The 19,456-nt window shown below is 46.5% G+C and overlaps 1 protein-coding gene across 6 annotated transcripts in view; it reads left to right on the top strand.

Annotated features, from left to right (window-relative positions):
* birc6 (baculoviral IAP repeat containing 6) overlaps positions 1-19,456 on the top strand; it is a 139,108-nt gene that overhangs the window by 11,972 nt on the left and 107,680 nt on the right. For all 6 annotated transcript variants that reach the window (XM_076285656.1, XM_076285655.1, XM_076285653.1 and 3 more), the window contains exons 2-11: positions 1,542-1,723; positions 5,941-6,078; positions 9,986-10,179; positions 10,577-10,688; positions 11,810-11,892; positions 13,912-14,134; positions 14,759-14,922; positions 15,598-15,656; positions 16,620-18,239; positions 19,234-19,383. In XM_076285656.1, coding sequence (XP_076141771.1) covers positions 1,542-1,723; positions 5,941-6,078; positions 9,986-10,179; positions 10,577-10,688; positions 11,810-11,892; positions 13,912-14,134; positions 14,759-14,922; positions 15,598-15,656; positions 16,620-18,239; positions 19,234-19,383 — 2,925 coding nt within the window. The remainder of the gene's footprint in view (positions 1-1,541; positions 1,724-5,940; positions 6,079-9,985; positions 10,180-10,576; positions 10,689-11,809; positions 11,893-13,911; positions 14,135-14,758; positions 14,923-15,597; positions 15,657-16,619; positions 18,240-19,233; positions 19,384-19,456) is intronic.

The following is a 19,456-nucleotide window of genomic DNA, read 5'->3' as shown; positions in this document are numbered from 1 at the left end:
ACTGTTGTTGATGTTTGTTTTGTGTACACAGACACACAGACCACCCCCCCCCCCTCCCCAGAGCATACATTGATTTTGCGAAATTTCTTCAGCTATGAGGTTAATACACGGGGGCAGTTAATATGGTATTAATATATATATTTTTTTAACCTGCATAAAACATTGTCCTGTGGTTTATACACAATGCGGCTAATACTCAGGAAATGACTATCTTCTGGATTACGTGCAGAAAATGGAGAGTATGAGTGTAGCTGGCAAATGCATTAGGACAGGAAAAGATCTATCATACTTCCTGAATGGACTCCGGTAGGCGGGGTATGTAAATAACCTTAATGATGTGGTATGTTTTAAGGTTTCTGGAACTGTATGATTTTATATCAATTATCTGCGCATATCATTTGCTTAGTTTTTAGGTTTCATGTAAATATCCTAAACTGTAGAATTGTAAAGTGACTGTGACCTGTATTCTGAAGGTTGCTATGCCGGACCTGTGTTCAAGGCTAGTGTAATAACTGTAATCGTCCTCTGTGGTGCCCTGATTCATTGAATGCACGTCTTGGCTCTGTGGTTAGTCTTTATCCTGTGAGATTATTCTCTCAGGAAAGGTACTGTAGAAAGGCAGGGGGAGGATTGTGGAAGGGGATATTTTACTTGATGAGGATCAGATCATCTGTAGTTATGTGGAGAGGTGATTATTTTAGATAAGATTATTCTCGGTGTAATCGACGTGTGAGTGATATCATGTCCTACCACGAGGAAAGACATTTAGATGTAAATATCTGCTGACAGAAAGTGTCAAGAATCTTTACAAGAGGATTTATTGGTCCTCTAATGCTGCCCATACACCAGACCACTTTGAAAAGATTTGGAAAAGACCTTTAAAAGACTGAAATCTGACACCCCTCACATCTCACAGATTTGTGTGAAATATTTTTGGCAGGTCATTTGGCTATACAGCTGTTCTGTCAGGTGAAATGCTAATAATATAATATAGCTGCATGACTGTACCCAATTTGCCCCTTCCTGTTTGGCTTTGGAGTGAGCTTACTTATTGGTTTTGATATTGTCCATGAGACTATTTACATGAGCCAAGAGTGAAAGACACAATGTCGTAACGTCAGGAAAAGATTGTCTTAAAACAGTCCAGACTGTCACCTTACACTAAACGCAATGTCTGAATAGATCAGTGTCTTGATGACATCTTGTTTAAATTGACAATGTGGTGGGTAAACCAATTATGCTTCCTTGATTCCCTTTTCTCTTGAGTGATATGTGGTGCACTGCACACGGGTGTCAATGGTATAATCAAAGTATAAAATATTATATTGTCCGATGTGGGTAGGAATGGGAGCGGGCCAGAAGTGGGAGGGATAAAGGGATAAAGGGTATTTAATGTATACGATTTATCTGTATTGGTGTTGGAGACTATTTCTTTCAAATACGATGACTACCAAAAATGAGTAGCACATATTTGTTTTTGTATGTTGTTGTTGTAGCATTTGCTAACTCCCTCCCTGCTCCTTCATTGCTCTTGCTCACAGCTAAACCCGGGGGACGTGTGAGGTGTCAGTACTTCCCGGCGGTGGACAAGGTCCTGTTTGTGGATGACTACGCGGTGGGATGCCGGAAGGACCTGAATGGCATCCTGCTTCTGGACACGGCGCTCCAGGCCCCGGTCTCCAAACCGGAGGACATGGTCCAGCTGGAGCTGCCGGTTACCGAGGTAAGGCTCTCCTCAAGATCCCCCACACCTCATCACCTAGCCTGTCTATCTGAAATCACGCCCCCCTCCAACCCAATACCCCTTTAATATCAGGCTAATCTGGTTCTCATCCCTCCCTCAGTCTTCTTACCATTCACCTGCCATTCTACACCAGCCCCCAAATTCCATTGTAAATGTCTAGAGACCTGGCTAGCATTATCACTCCATGGTGCTGTCATTAGAAGCACTGCCTTTTTGCATGACCCAGAAAATTGTGGTTGTTAGGACAACCACAACCTTGCCCTCACCTTTACCATGTGTGAGGCTGCTGAGTATTGCTTGTGCCCTTGTCTGCTCTCAGGGCTCTCAAGTCCTTGATCACAGATTGATAGCGTATTCACATGAGCTTGGTAAATGGCTGGACCATAAAGCCGTCTTTATACGCCACTGGGCTTTAGCCAAGTGGCAGCTAAGCTTGTTGCTGTTTAATGATCTCACCGCACAGGGTTTACTTCAGCCTTAACATAGGGATCACATAACCGGTAAGACAAAGGAGACGCCACTGTAATGTAGACAAACTGGTCCACCTCAGGCTCGTTTGGAACAGGGAAATGACAGAGAAGCGTGCCGCTCCCTGCCATGTAAGGCGGGTACTTAAGCCAGCGTTTGGGGACGCACAAGCACAGGAACATATCTCAAAGAGGCGCTGCGCTCTGCTTCTAGTCAGCATCAGCCCTGAAATAATTCATGATGCATATCTTTTTTACCCTCTTCGTTTAGCTTTCTCCCACTGTCTTCCCTCTTTTTTCCCCCATATTTTGTCATGGGTCGTGACAACAGTTATGCTGGGTATCCAACATGGTTTCCCTGCCTTATTAGTCAGTGTTGCCTTGAGCAATGTTTGAACTCCATGACATGTCGCTTTTACCTTTTTTGAAAAGGAAAGGCTGCGTTACAGTGCATTGGTTTGAATGCAGCAATATCCTTTGTTGCTAGATTTAATGATGGTACATGTATGGTAAAAGATCTGGTAGGACTTCCAGACTTAAAATAGCTCTTGAAAAATGGCATGCGGCATGTTCCTTATGTAGTCTAATATTAGTCTTTGGAAAACCTTTTTTAGTCCCAGCTTATATCTAGATGGGCACTTGGAGAGCACGGAGCTTTTCCTATCTCACAATGTTAAAGAAAAGTATTTTCCTATCAAAAACAAATCCTTTCTCATTAAAAATAAGAAAAAAGTTTACTCCAGAATGTAAAGCTTCAGTTTGTAGCATCTAGTGGTGAAATGGCTGACTTACATCTCATTGAATACCACTCCAGTGTGAAAAAATATGGTGGCCGTCAAGTTGAATAAAAACACAGAAGGCCCTCTCTAGGCCCAGTGTTCTGCTTGTCATTTCTGGGCTAATGTAGTGAAATGACGACGCAACATGGTGGATCGGAAAGTAAAGAGCTCATTCTAAGCTATTTTGATGAACTATTTCAAGCCATTTTTTGTCTCAATATTTTGAGAAACTGATTTTAGGGTTATCATGAGCTGTAAGCTGTAATCATCAAGATTAAAACAAAAAATGGCTTGAAATATTTCACTTTATATCTAATGAATCTAGACTATATGAAGGACTCACTTTTTGAAAGAAATTAGGGGGAATAAAATGAACTTTTCCATGAATTTTTTGAGATCCACCTGTAGGCTACATGTCATGCTGCATTACTTAAAGTGTTCAAGTGTTCATATGCAAGCAAATGATGGGCATGGCAGTACTTCCTGGCAAGCACTGTTCTATTGTAAATGATTATGACCCTCCCATATAATCTTTATTGATTGTAGAATGAACAGATTGAACAGAAAGAGGTCTGCCGTTATTGTGCGTGCGCGCGCGTTAAAGTTGCTGAGGCTCTCACGTGCCCCCCCTCAATCCCACCCTTTGCTATGCGTTAGTTACGTTCTGATGTGTAGCGGGGGTGATCCCAGTTAGTCACTGTCTCAACCTTGTGCCCTGAGACACTACCTGCTCACAATACCCACCTTAGCCAGCCGAAGCCTTTTGATGTCATGAGCCTGCAGTCAAAAGGTGCTGTGCTCGCTCTGTATATGTGCATAATACATAGTCAAGCTTTTATCATGTGGGCTGGTTTATGTGTCTTCATCAACTTTACCCCTCCTCCCCCCAGGTCAGAAGGCTGTTATCTGTGCAGCTTGTTGCTGAATAGGTGCTCTTTGTTTGACGGACTAATCTGTAGTAAAATAAGAGTTGTTCGGGCTGTGTTTACAGCTGTAAATGGCAGCTTTAAATTTCAGTGAAAGAAAAAAGGTGTGGTAGTGATTATGTGCTGTTGTCATTTGTAGCCATTTGAACCAGTGACAAAATAAATAGACATTGTGGAGTTGATCTGCTTTCTCACCCTTGACTGTATTCTTATGGGTGTGTTTGTGGTTGTGGAAGATGTGGGCATAATGTTGTATGGTGGTGTTGTCCAAACACCATTCCCATCTAAGCCCTTAGGGAAGCCCTCTCCTCTCATGTGCTGGGGGTGGAAACAAACATAATCCCCATCATTATTCATGAGCTCTGCATAACAAATGGCATGCTTCCCTTCTGGATGTGAGTTTCTAGCGGTTCAAAGACTGTGTAGATTTGGATGGACCCACCCTCTATGTCGGAGTAGTGTTACTTGTTTATTTTGACCACACTACAGTATGTATTGAAGAGGAGTGTTTCTGTAGGTCATAGCACGCACATGTCCAATCCTCACAGGTTCCTTGTGAAAGACCCTAAACAATGAGAGAGGGAGGTTTGTGAAAGATCACCTTGTAAGGCTGTGGGCTGTTTAATTGTTTGTTTAGGCAAGCTAGTAAGCCATTTCTAACCTTAGGTGCGTTAAAATTTGCAAACATAGGCGAACGCCTTGAGTTTTTGATGAACGTTTGCAAACACTCGCAAACAGTCTGAAGAGGTAGTTCTTCGAACATACAGTGGAGCTGGACGCGAGCTTGACGAAGATAACAATGCAGTTACCGTTACAATGGAATGTTGACACCAAATCGTTCAAATTTAACTGTTCAGAGAAAACATGTTAGCCACAAACATTTGCCAATGTTTGCCGAATTTGAACGGACATCTTATCATAATGTTTGGGTACACCATAATCCATCTGTTTTTTTGATTAATTCCTGGACACTCATCTTTGTCTTCCATTTTCTACTTCAATTTACCTCACATGAGGAGTTGCACCGTATTGAATCATCCCTATCCCCTTTTAGAGATTGGTCAGGATTGGTGGATTCCCCATGAGGCCGCTGTGAGCTATTGCCTGCTAGACTGTGCGGAGGTGCAATCATTAAAGAAGCCTGGTGACTGCACTAATAGTTTCCTTTGTCTGAGGCAGACCTAGCAATAGAATATTTTGGTAATATTTTCTTCCAGTCTTTATTCATCATACAAGATATGATGATGAAAATAATGGGCGGTTGGGCCATATATCTGAACAACATAACTGGACATTTGGAACTCTGAACTTAGCCGGCTCTTAGCTCGTAAATTAGCTTGTGCCTGAACGAAGCAAAGAACATGCAGAGATTCTGTTCATGTGCATGTTCAACCATGCAGAGATTCTGCTCATGTGCGTTGGTGTCATTCACACATAATGTCCCTATGTTAGCATCATATCTGAATCACCCAAAGGGTCAGACCTCCGTTTGACAAAGATCTGCATATACTGCGGAGGACATGTCTGAAAGCAGCTAATGTTTGTCTGTGTGACAGCCCTGCTTGTGCTTTGTTTTTTCATCCGTCACCTGTGAATGCCGGTGTCTAGCCAGGTGGTTCTTTACAATGAGTGAAGAGAAATTTAGAAATTCGTAAATGGACAGATTGGTGTGAATCCAGAGGTTGTCATGGCGATCTTAGTTTATTGATGCAGTTTATTTTAATGCAGTTCAAAACATGTTACCATAACGTATTGGTGATTTGAAGCCCTACGTTTTTGCATTTCCGTTTTTCACTAGATGGCGCTGCACCAACAACAAAATGTTGTAATCAAAAAACAAAACAAAAACAACAACAACAACAAAAAACACTGACAACCTACATGACCATGCTGCACTAGCAGAGTTCACAATGAGATGAGGCTCTGCTGTACCTCCATTTATGTCCATGTTTGCTCTACCTGCAGCTGCAATGCCCATGTCTGTTGTTTTTGTGATGTTTACCTCTGATGTGTTTGTTTCACAGGCCCAGCAGATTCTCTCAGCATGCCTGGAGAAAGTGGATGTGTCCAACACCGAGGGATACGACCTGTTCCTCACCCAGCTCAAAGAGGGCCTGAAGAATACCTCACATGAGACGGCCGCCAACCACAAAGTGGCCAAGGTGAGGACCGCCGCCGATGCCGCTGCTGCTGCTGCTACAGCTTCTTAAAGCCCTTGAATCTTCGCCATTGTCTTGGTGGCGGCACTTCATAACAGTCTTGCCATGTGTCTGTCCCAATCAGCTGCTCACTTGTCCTGTTTAAAGCACCAAACACCAAAGAACTTTCCCTCTGTCGCACGCATGCTATTTGTTTATCCAGCACCGGCTTTGCAAATAACGATGTCCACAGACAAGGTAGAATATTTTGCATGACTTATAAAAGTACGATGTATTGCGACATCAGATGCAAGTCAAATTTTTAGTTTCTTATGTCTCATTCATTCGAACTACAGATCCGCTACCCGATCTAGCAAACTAACATAGTGCGGTTATAGCCGATAGAGGGCCGCAAAGTGAATGCAGAATTGCCGTTCACCCTGTTACGAGTTGATGAACCACTGAAACGATTTTGGAAACATTATTTTAATGTATAAAAAACTCTTTGGTGTTGCTTTAAGTAAATATACTGATGGTTCGGTCAAATACTGTGGAGGGTAGTTCCTCAGGGATTTTTGGAAAAACATCTTGGTTGTAATTATTTTGTTTTTAGGTATTTTATTACCCTTGTACTTTTGTTCAACGTTTCAAAATGGTTTCAGTGCTATGCTACTGAGCTATGGACAATATTTTGTCTAGACAGCTGGGCCATGAGAGGGCAGCGAGAGCATTGGAGGGCATAGTTTATTAATGAAGTAAATCTGCATAAATTTCATTGCCCATCCGTAGTAATCAGTAGTCCTATACGTCATTGCCTGACATCAGAAGACCTGGTGTTCCTGGAGAAATTAAATCCATTGCTGTTTTCTTTGTGAAAAATCTATTTAATTTATCTGTTGGACTGCTCTTGTTAGACCCCCAGAGTCCCAGTTTGTGACCCACGGCTCAACGAGCCGTTTCCAAGTAATGCCTCCCTCCCCAAATGTAGCAATTAGAAAAGTGACAGCAGCAATTAAAATATGCATTAGACAAAACGACCGCAGTGAGCCTACACATGCTAGCTCTCCACCTTGTACGACCTGCTGGGGAGGGGGAGGTAGAGAGAGGTAAGATGAGTGTTGGTGTGTGTGTGTGTTGGGGTGTGTGTGTGATTGAGGGGGGTGGGGTGCACTGCAGGCTCAGCCTGAGATGGCACGGGAACCCAAAGTGGTGCTGTACTGATGAAAGCCACTCTTATCAATTATTTACCTGCCAGTGCAAGGATTTTCACCGGGAATGTTTTATAGCGGTACTTTATTAAATGTACTGCTTTGACCATAAATGTGTGTGTATTTATGAGAAGGTGAAACTACAGCGACCAAAAAAAAAATATGATGAAAGCAGGCTTTTAAATCCCTACAGCAGGAATATGGTCCTTCTATGTGTGTGTGTAATTACAGTTCAGACTGTGTACATACTTATCTTACGCACATTTTGCATGCACATGGTAAGCGGCACCGGCTCGAGCCCAGTAACAAGATATTTGACTGCAGTAAGCATCACACACAGAGAAGGAGGGAGGTAGGTGGTGTGTGTGTGTGTGTGTGTGTGTGAGAGAGAGAGAGAGAGCGTGCTCTGTGTCTGCAGACCATATCAGCATATCAATAGCCAGAGTGGGGAGCAGGCACAGATACCCACCACCTCCTCCGCCTCCTCCTCTTCTTCCTGCCCCCCCCTCTCTCCGTGCCCAGTTTCCTCCCCTGACAGTAAAGCACATCAGAGAGAGACAGGCGGCTGCCCCCCCACCCCCCACCCGCCCCCTCCTCCTCCACCACCACCACCACCGCAGCAGCAGCAGCAGCCAAATAACAGATCCCCCATGCCAGGGCTTCAGTCACACCGCGGAGCTTCCTCCCTGTCCACCGCAGTGCCAGCTCCGCACCCCACCCCCTCCTCTCACCTCTCCGCCGCCGCCTCCACCCGGAACCACAGCCTTATCTCTTTTGTCTTGGGTGAGCAGGGCAGCACGCTTGGGTGCTTTCCTCTCTGTCCTTCCCAAAAGCTCAAGCCAGTGGGGCTGTGGCCAAAGAAAACCATAGCCTCACCCAAATCCGTTATGCCACTGCCCAGCCTGGCCTCAGCTGAGACGAGGCCAAGTGGTTCATTAGCCACCCCTGTGCCCCCCCACCCCACTCCCAATGGGAAGAGACCAAGAGAGATGAATAAATAACAAGGGCTCCTGTGGGTTAGTCTAACACCAATTAGAAAGACTTGGGCTGGGGACCCCCCCCCCTCTTTTACACACACACACACATACACACACACACACACGCACACACACACACCATTTCATCTTAAAAGAGAAAAGAAAGAACAAAGGTGATATTATTAAAAAAAGAACCTGTTTTTAATAACCATGAGGCTGATGGTGTGTCTGTCTGTTTTTTTCCCTCCCCTCCAAAAAGGCACTCCCCATTTTCGCAAGCTGCCTGTTATGCTTTTAATACTGAAGCGCATTGTTGGCTGACCTCCAGGCATTTCCCACATGCCACCTCAGGGAGTTTTGGCTTATGTGTCGCATCTTGAGTGTGTCTTCCACTGTGTGGGTCAAGTCCTAAGGTGTGTGTGGGTGTGCTGGTTGGGTATGTGAAGTTGTGTGATTGTCTGAGGGTGTCTCCTTGTGTGTGTGTGTGTGTGTGTGTGTGTGTGTGTGTGTGTGTGTGTGTGTGTGTGTGTGTGTGTGTGTGTGTGTCTGTCTGTGTGTGAGTGTCTGTCTGTCTGTCTGTCTGTCTGTCTGTCTGTCTGTCTGTCTGTCTGTCTGTCTGTCTGTCTGTCTGTCTGTCTGTCTGTCTGTCTGTCTGTCTGTCTGTCTGTCTGTCTGTCTGTCTGTCTGTCTGTCTGTCTGTCTGTCTGTCTGTCTGTCTGTCTGTCTGTCTGTCTGTCTGTCTGTCTGTCTGTCTGTCTGTCTGTCTGTCTGTCTGTCTGTCTGTCTGTCTGTCTGTCTGTCTGTCTGTCTGTCTGTCTGTCTGTCTGTCTGTCTGTCTGTGTGTGTGTGTGTGTGTCTGTGTCTGTGTGTGTGTTTGTGTGTTTGTGTTTCTTTCTGGAGGCGTCTGGACTCGCCCATCGCAATCTCTCCTGGAAGCGAGTGGAGGCTTCACTGTCTGGGCACTCTGACACAATCACCTGTGTTGTGTCATGACAACAGCCAAAAAAAAAAAAAAAACACATGCTTTTACAACACCTACTGTGCACAAATACAGTGTTTGTATATGACCGGTTTCATCACTAAAAAAGCCCTCGGAAAGACACGCCATGATGTCAGACATTTCGGATCACATCGGATTCTTTTAAATGACTGCACAGTTCATGCGTTTGCTTTGTAGAGCAAGATGTCATCCTTCATTGTGTTCCCCTTGTGTTCCTAACTCTTCTGAATTGGTGCACTGCAGTGAAACATAATAATTGTTTAACTTTGAACGTTCTGCGTTTTCTGCGAGCCACAAGAAAGGCTCCGGGGGGACTGAGTAGCAGTCGAGCACGCGCTACGCCGTTTCCTCCTCCCTGCCATGCTGCCATTTTTGGCCCGCTCCTGCATCACGCCACTTTAGCAATTATACTGTGTGCTGGTGATGGATCTCCCTCTCTGCTCTATTCCTGACCCCTCATAGAGTTCTGCATTCTCCTGGTACATTCTCCGTCCTCAAGCCTGGGTTTCTCTGCTGCAGGGCGCAGGGACATTTGATTCTCTCCTCATTAGAATCTGTATGGCCACTACTTCATTGGCCTGCCATTGACCATAGTGACACTTGGCTCTGAATGATTCTGACGATATCCTCTCTATCCCGTTCTCTCTCTCTTTCTTTCTTTCTTTCTTTCTTTCTCTCTCTCTCTCTCTCTCTCTCTCTCTCTCTCTCTCTCTCTCTCTCACTCTCCCTCACTCTCCCTCCATCAGTGGGCGACGGTGACTTTCCATCTCCCGCACCACGTGATCAAGGTGGTGGCCAGTGCCATCGTGAACGAGCTGAAGAAGATAAACCAGAACGTTGCTGCCTTGTCTGTGGCCTCGTCCATCATGGACAGGCTCTCCTACCTCTTACCGAGCGCCCGGCCTGAGTTGGGGGTGGGACCTGGACGCTCTGTAGATAGGTGAGAGAACCCAAGATGCCACACCTGCTTACAAACAAATTGTTGCTCATATTGAAGTTGGCTCTAGTATCTAACATGCTGTAGATATCGATGGGGAGTCTTTTTAAAGAAGGCTGCACTTCTACTAAAGCTTTTACATGTAAAAAGCTTAGACAAACAGTCCCGCAGTAGTAAATATGTAGCCCATTTGTATCTTTGACTTACTAAGTGTTAATCTTACGTGTCGGGCGTAACCTAATGTAACGGTAGCCAGCTGCTATGATGGGTAGCAGTATGTACGGTAAATTAACCTTCCTAAAGAGGTTTCCAAGGACCTGCAAGTTGCTGGTACGAGTCCGGGCAGGTGTACACATTGCAGGTTAAACTAAGTTGGCTAACTAACTGCGTTGTTGTCCAGATCCTTGATGTACAGTGAGGCAAACAGGAGAGAAACGTTCACGTCCTGGCCGCATGCTGGCTACCGCTGGGCTCAGCCGGACCCCATGGCCCAGGCGGGCTTCTACCACCAGGTGGGTTGTGTCTCCTGAACTACTCTTTCTCCTCTCTCTTCTCTTTCCTTCGCTTTCTTTTCTTTCCTTCACTTTCTTTTCTTTCATTATTCTTTCTATTCTCTTTCAGTCTGTTCAACCCTCGTACTTTTTGGTTTTTCTTTCTCTTTTTTTTTCTCCCTCTTTGTTTCATGTTTTCTCCGTTGTGCTTTCTGTCTGAGTCTCATTGTTCTGTTACATAGTCATTGTGCCTGTGTTCCACATTGAGGTAGCCTACTTTTTAAAAATCCCACTTCTGGTTTTGCTTTTGTCCTTGTCCTTGGGAATCCCCGAGATTCCCCTGGCTCTTGCAAGCACTAGAAAGGTAACTCCCCTCGGCTTTACCATGAAAACCAAGGAAACGGATTAGTATTTCTTTCTGTGGAAATGGCAGTACATCTTATCCCCTTGCTATCGAGTTGCTATACCAACAGAACAAGTGGGAGACCAGAAGCTATTCAAAACAATCAAACCTACTCACCCTCTTTCATATTTAGGTCCTGCCATATAAACACTAGTGCTCAATTTATTATGTAAGGGATAATGTATAGAACGCCAGTCATTATTGGGAAAATAAGTCCCGATAGGGCGAACCGGACATAATGACCGGCATTCTATACATTATCCCGCTTATTATACGGCTACTTGCCAAAAGAACATATAATAGTTCGCAACACACGCGAATCAAACGTTCTTTAGAACAGATCAACCGTCTGCCTTCACTTTTGAATGAAAATCCGTTGCCATTGACAGCGGTCGTTATTTAGAGGTCCTCAGGTGAAAATAATGACCGGTAGAACTTGGGAAATCCCATTCAAATCAATGGAGCGTTCTACTTGCATTGTGAAGAACCGTATAATAAATGCTATATATATTGGTCATATTCAATAGATGTGTTTATTGTTTCAAATCAGGATGATGATGATGGGTCATTGAGACACATGATGGTCATCGCTCCCCTTGAGTCCTGTTCAAATGAGGAGTTCCAGCTTCTTTAATCATCCCTGATCCATTATTGATTCAGAAGATCTAACGTACAGTACCAAGCCCAGAGTCTCACTCGCTCCGCGCCTGTGTGTCTGTTTCTGTGCCTGTCTCTGCAGCCTGCCTCCACGGGTGACGACCGCGCCATGTGTTTCACCTGTAGTGTGTGCCTGGTGTGTTGGGAGCCCACTGATGAGCCATGGTGAGTGAGCCCACTGCACCCACCCACATACATTGATTCTCACCTATGTACAGTAGTTGGCACTGCTTGCGTGCTTAAAGGACCAGTATGAAGAAAATAATGGAAAATAAATTGTAATCATTCCAAAAATTATCACCATATGTCATCAGAGAGTAAGGAAACACGATGAATTGAAGTAATGGCTTATTTGACAACATTACTGTAACCTGTAAAACCAGTGAAAAAAAATGAGTTACGGGGAGGAATCTCTTGGAATTTGTCATTTATGTTTTGGACGATTAATTCTAGAATAGTGTATTAATAATGGGCAGGCGCGTCCCCCCATTTGGGTTGCCAAATTAGCAAAGGCCAATTGTCAACAGCTGTCAGTTGTAGTCATGAACGAGTAGGCCTAGCCTACGAGAGGCAGGCAAATTTCCAAAATTAAAACAAGAAACCAATTAAGTGGACATCAGAGGAGCTTCCTGAGATGGCGACGTCTTTGTTAACAGCATAACTCTCAAAAAGAATTTCAAGTTTTTGCCTGAAATTGCACTGTGCCTATTTACAAGGGCATTGTTCCCACCTCTTCTGGGGCCTACCATGAAATGTTGGACCTCTATAGAAAGCTGAGAACCTGTAGTTTTCGTAGGAAACAGTCAAAATAAATGTGTGATGTACTCACAAAGAGTTACAGAGGCTAGAATATAGTTTTTTCTTTCTGCCGGATTACAAGCATCTCTGAACTGACCACATTTCAGCCCTCTAGGTCTCTTGATATCCCTTAGAAACACAACTGAGCCCTAGCACCAGGTCTTGTGAAGTTGTGTGCAGAAGTAGATCAATATAGAATGAAAATATGAGTGCTTTAGACTATTATTTGCCAAGGTATGCCCATGCGTTTTGTAAAATGCCTATGGATACTCCCCATAGGACTTTTTGTTATCCAAAATGCATACTGACAATCAAATGCTTACTGCACATGAACCCCTTTGTGTAGAAGCATAATCCTGGTCTCAAATGAAAGGTAACACTTTGATGTTTTCATCAGGTTTCATGCTTGTATTTGGATTATACTTCAGGGGTTCTGATATGGAATGACTACACTAAATATGGAATGATTACAAAAATGTCTCTATCTTTGCATTTACTTTGTTAGTTCAATGAATGTGTATAAGATAGACTATACATCTGTACAACTAATATTGGATAACACAACATGAAGATTCAATTTCTATGGATTCTTGTGAATATTTCAGTACCCAATATGTTGCATCAACTTATTGTGCTGCAGCTACACTGCAGCCATAAGTAAGGGTAGCACCAAAAGCGGAAGGGGGGGAGGGGGGCATTTTGGATCAAATTTAATTGAGACATAATAAGATTAATCTAATTTTTGGATTCCTAAGAGTCAAAGCTTTGAAATGGTGTATAACATTACTATGCTACATAGCAATATGGTGCATACAATTGATTTAGAATGTGTGGGGGAGGGGGGTAACCGTCCCGCCGGCGGGACACTGAAAGTTATGTGGTTTTAAACAAAGAATATAAAGTCTGACTCAGAGCTGGCCATATTTCTCCACGACAGGTAGCCTAGGCTAAACTTCATCTGCATCGCTATCTTCAGCTAAATATGTTACGTTGGTTAGAGAGGTGTTTTTAGTTCTCACTGTTTCCGTAATGTGTCGCTGGGTCATGGTTGGAGAAACGTTTAAGCAGCTGCAGGTCAACTAACGTTAACTAAGTCTGCATTATCCTACATCTGGCAACCTAGAAGAGGCTCATGTCTAGGTAGTCTTGAGAACGTTCACCAGTGTTTTGATTTTGGCCTACAGAACGTTCGGTAACAATCCTACAAATCGCTCCTTTAAGTGTTGGAGAGGTATTTTTCATTGGATGACTTATATACACCATAAAAATGTGATGTGTAGGATCGTGAGGGTTGAGTCTGGGAAATGCTGAATTGTGAAGGGACGCCAGCAACGAGCTGGACGAAGCGCGAGTCCTCGGTTGATGTTTTTGTTATTTTCTTTGCAGGTCGGAGCACGAGCGACATTCCCCCAACTGTCCATTTGTCAAGGGCGAGCACACGCAGAACGTTCCGCTGTCAGTAACCCTGGCGACCAGCCCGGCACAGTTCCCCAGTCCGGACGGCTCGGACAAGATTGCCTGCTACGGCTTCGGCAGCTGCCCGCACTTCCTGGCTGCCGCCACCAAGAGGGGCAAGATCTGCATATGGGACGTGTCCAAGCTGATGAAGGTTTGCATCGACTCTAATGGTTTTAAATATTTAAATATGAGCATATAGGAGTGGCTATTTGGTATTTGCCTATTCTGTTTTGGAGTGAGCAGTTTCATGGCCATGGCGGCCCCCCATGATAGTAAAATTATTGCCCCCACTCTATCGGAATTAGGGCAAATGCACAATGTAGTCCCAGTTGCTTTTTAAATTATCCTGCCGATGTGTCCTCCCCCATGGTTGCCGTTCACACTGCAATTTAACAACAAGTAGAACTAGTCAGAGGTTATTAGGGCCCGTCCAGTTTCACTCCCCATATTGTTGTGTTGATTTGGTGGGGGCTGGGAGTTTGCGGACTGGCCTGCCCCCATTGCTAAAAACAAATCTGGAGAAAACACTGGTGAGATTATACATTTGAAATAACGGCTAGATGAAAGGACTGAAATGAAAGCTATCAACTAGAGCCCCGGATCTTCAGCCTGAACTTGAAGTTGACTCTTCAAATGTCTACAGCCATTGATTTCTGCCACCTTGACTTCTCTTTATCAGGATGCAAGTCCATCAGGATGCAAGTCCTTCTCGTGTCCCTGTCACTGACCTTGTATGTGATGTTTTTTTGTTTCTCTGCTGCTGTGACTGCTGCAGGTGCATTTGAAGTTTGAGATCAACCCGTACGACCCGGTTATTCTGCGCCAGCTCTTCCTGTCCAGCAGCGAGCAGGGCCTGGGCACAGAGTCCCGGAGGCCCACTCTGGCCTGGCTAGAGGACTCGTCCAGCTGCTCGGACCTGCCAAAACTTGAGGGGGACAGGTACGGCATCACTAGACACATTTTATTTTTTTCCATTATTATGATTGTCAAATGGGCTTGCCATGTAAAGTTTGAGAAAAACTGGCTTAGACAAAGTTTATTGGGAAGGTCTGAAAAGATGATCAGTCAAGCACTGGGTCTTTAGGATGTCAATCATATGACCGAATGTAGCTAATGGGCTGGGTAAAACTAGGATAGAAGCTGTCAAAGCGTAATTAGAAGGTTTTGTAAATTGCTGTAATTACGATGAGTCTTGGCGTAATAAAAGGGCTGAATACTATAGTTCTGATAGGCCATAATGGAGGCGTTTAATTTGGCATTGAATTCAGTGTTTGCTTTCTAGAGGTGGTACACAAAGCTTCAGGGTGATTGAATGAGAACAGTTACTTTCTTATTAAACTGAAGATGTTTATATGCCCATTTTTAGAGATCTGGCATAAAATCAGGGTGCTTGGCAGCCTTCAGGGCCCATTTTGTAACCATAATGAGGCAAGAGTTTTGAAAGATCGAAATAGATCATCAACTCTCACCAACCCACAATCCCATCTGTCAAAGATGAATCACGTCTTCTGAAAAACAACAACCCCATGACAGCCGTTGAATACTCACTGTAACCTGTTATGTTCCGTGTGTGTGTGTGTGTGTGTGTGTGTGTGTGTGTGTGTGTTTTTACAGTGATGATCAGTTGGAGGACTCGGACAGTGAAGAGCATTCCAGATCAGAGTCAGTTACAGGTACGGAGCTCTACGTGGTAACTCAACTTAGCTGGCGGTGGATCCCGCCCCTTCTCACTCCATCTGCACCATGCTGTCACATCTCACTCGAGTGTCTGTGTGTGTTGTCCTCAACACCCACCTGCTGAGTCTGCCAGCGGCGGCTCTTGTTAAATATATCATAGTCCCAGCGGGGTCTATCAGCATGCTGCTCAGTTAACAGGATTCTCCCTGTGTATGTGTTGGGTAATGTCATGCCAACTTGTATAACATGGGGGAATGTTTTGTGTGTAAACACTACTGACTGACTGAGAAATTATCTCCTTACACTGGATGCGAAGTTCCCCACCCATAACACGCTTAAATGTGTGACTTCTATATGCAGAATAATAAACTGCGTACTGATATGTACTGAAGATTCATGAAGATTAATATAATTTCACATAATTGGTAGACAAACTGCACGTTTGGACTGCTTCTCTTGGTCCATAGTGTTTGTCTTTTCTAAATGAAAAGTCTCTGTGATCATCTGAAGTGTTTGGTTCCAAAGCGTTATATATCCATTTTTAGAAACATTAGTCATGTTATTTAATTGTGTCTCTCAGGTAATATATATCATTTTGCAGTTGTGTTGTTTTGATCGAGTACAGCAATAGCAATAACCCAACTACAGTTCCACTGAAATTACATGGAAAACAAACATTTTCATGAAAATGGAGGATATAGCATTTTGGAACCAAACTCTTCAAAAGTAATGTCCAGGTTCGGTAAACTATGGCCTCTGTGTGTGTGATGTGTATGTGGTGTGTGTGTGTGTGTGTGTGTGTGTGTGTGTGTGTGTGTGTGTATGTGGTGTGTGTGTGTGTGTGTGTGGTGTGTATGTGTATGTTGTGTCGTGTGTGTCATGTGTGTGTGTGTGTGTGTGTTGTGTATGTTGTGTCGTGTGTGTCATGTGTGTGTGTGTGTGTGTGTGTGTCTCGTCAGGTCACCCGTCTCAGAAGGAGAGCCTGGAGGTGAGCCTGGGGGTGACGGCGCTGAGCGTGCTGCAGCAGCCTGAGAAGCTGCAGTGGGAGGTGGTGGCCAGCGTGCTGGAGGACACGGTCAAGGACCTGGAGGAGCTGGGGGCCAACCCGGCGCTGCCGCAGGCCAAGGCCGACAAGGCCAAGGAGAAGCCGGCCGAGCAGCACAACATTCCCTTCCCCTGCCTGCTGACGGGCGGTCTGCTCAGCTACCGCTCGGCCGCCAGCTCGCCGCTCCCCGGGGGCCCGTCCTCGGCCCCCGCGCGACGACCCCCTCCCCCTTCCTCCACCGCTGACGGACCCTTAAGGACTCAGGTCCCTGAGGCCACCCCCCTGGTGGTCGTGGCCCCCGACCAGGGTCCCATGGAGATCGAGACCTGCCACCCGGCCCCCGAGCTGGGCTCCCCCAGCCTCCCTGTCTCGCCCATCCGCCGGACTATCCCTGTGCTGCTCCTGTACAGCATCAAGGAGGCGGACGAGAAGGTGAACGGCAAGGTGTTTGCGCAGATGAACAACCTGATGGGCAAGAGCCTGCACGAGGAAGGCTTCAGCGTGCCGCAGATCATCGAGATGGAGTTCGACTCGCACGAGCAGCTGCTCCTGCAAGACCCGCCCATCACCTACATCCAGCAGTTCGCCGACGCCACTGCCCCGTGGCCGCCCACCGGCAGCGTCGGCGGCAACAGCGGCATCGGCCCGCCCGACGCGCCTGAAAAGTGGGGTCCGCTGGCGCCCCCGAGGCCCGGCGCCCTGGTCCAGTGCCTGCGGCTGCCCAAGGAGCTGGAGGACGAGAACCTGTACGTGGACTCCATCACGCCGTGCAGCGACGGCCTGCACCTGCTGGTGGGCCTGCAGCCCTGCTCGGTGGAGTCGCTCAGCGCCATCAACCAGGTGGAGGCGCTCAACAACCTCAACCGCCTGCACTCGGCCCTCTGCAGCCGCGGCCGCAAGGACGAGCTCCAGGCACTGCCCACGCTGGCCAACGGCCATGAGGGCGGCCACGCGCCAGGCACCTCGCCCCAGCAGACGCCCCTCATTCTGCCCCCCGACCAGCAGCAGCAGCAGCAGCCCACGTCCCGGGCGTTCGGGGGCAGTACGGGCAGCGGCGGAGGCGGTGGCGGCTACCTGGTGCTGTACAAGCTGAACTACTCCACGCGCATCGTGACGCTGGAGGAGGAGCCGGTGAAGGTGCAGCACATCCGCGACCCGCGCGACGCCGTCACCTCGCTCATCCTGCTGCCCGCCGACGTGCTGGACGGCCGCGAGGAAGACGGCGAGGACGCCTCGGAGGACACTCCGCCGCCCGGCCTCAAGAACGGCCCCGTGGCCGGCCCGAACGCCGCCGGACCTACCAGTGCCGGCTTCACCGCTCACGGCACCAACGCCTCCACGCCTGCGCCGTCCACGGCCAAGGAGAAGCTGGTGGTGACCACGCAAGCCGGCTACATCATGGTGCTAGACCTAGCCACGCTTGAGGTGCTAGCCAAGGTCGAGCCGCCCATGAAAGAGGGCGGCGACGAGGTGGACCCCTTCGTCTCCGTCACTTACTGCTCGGGGACTGACCGTCTGTGCGCCTGCACGAAAGGTGAGGACCCCTTTCGCTGGCTGCCAGCGCTTCCCCACAAAGATATGATTATTTCACGTCACGGTGCTCTGGAAATGTGAAATTCTGATTGTCAGGCTTTTGACCTCCAGGGAGGGCACAATGCGTCAACACAACTTAACATTAACACTTGGTTAAAATATCTCCTTGTCTGATGATTAATCTTGATCCTTGTTTAATCGCTTGAGTCCTGCCTTGACTGTTGGGTTGCCCTCTTGTCTGTGCATGACCTTTCATTCACCTTAGATATTCACTCTTAGTCTCTGACTCCTTGAGCATAAGGCGGGGATCACATCAGCCAGCGGCAAGCGGTAGCGGCAAAAGTAATGCAACGCTCAGACCATAATACGTTTTATCTTGTTCCTAAGCAACACAAACGGTTCGTCAATTGAATACACTCGCGTGGCGCTTTCAAACGATCAGCTTGTTCAACGCTCAGCTTGTTCAACCCTCAGCTTGTTCAACACTAAAGTTGTAAAGTTGTTCCTCAACAAAAAGTTGTAAATGTATCACATAGCCCATAAATTCCTTAGCTGAACACGTAAATCAGAACTGTGCCTCTGCCAACACGCGCACACACACACACACACACACACACACACACACACACACACACACACACACCCTTCCCCACCCCCACTTGCAAATAGTGTGATGAATAGGCTGTTTTGCTATCCTGCGTACAACGCATTTGCCATATGATATGGTCCTATTAGTGTGTGCGCGGGGTGGGGGTATGGGTTGCCTTCAGGACAAAATAATGAAGATGTGTGGGGTGGTAGGTAATGGGAGGGTGAAGGTGGATGACTTTATGAGCAACTGGTGATGTGCAAGAGCAGTGGGCCGTAACAGCTGCTTCCAACCCCTTATGCAGCCTCTGGCCCGTGTGAAATGATATGCCTAGTGTTTCGGGAGTTGTGCTGTTGTAGTCTGTAACAAGTACTCCTATTTAGAGTGTGTCTTATTTCCCCTCTAGGTGGAGAACTTCATTTCCTTCAAATTGGAGGTGTGTTTGACGATATAGATGACGCCGACATTTTTGTTGACGGCCCCCTTTCTAAAGGGGTTGACCAGCTGTTCGAAGGGACGAAGCCGTCCTCGAACCCCTCAAGCCCAGGGGTCACAGGTCAGTCTCCTATCTTCACTGTCAGACCCTCACTCATCACGCCTCAGTGTGACCACAACCTGGTAACCGTTAC

Source organism: Alosa pseudoharengus, unplaced genomic scaffold (assembly GCF_046254945.1).
Source record: "Alosa pseudoharengus isolate Yale_2024_CS ecotype anadromous, Long Island Sound unplaced genomic scaffold, YU_APseudo_1.1 YU_APseudo_1.1_scf_15, whole genome shotgun sequence".
In the NCBI taxonomy this organism is placed as follows: Eukaryota; Metazoa; Chordata; class Actinopteri; order Clupeiformes; family Clupeidae; genus Alosa; species Alosa pseudoharengus.
This window is presented reverse-complemented; position numbering and strand designations above follow the sequence as displayed.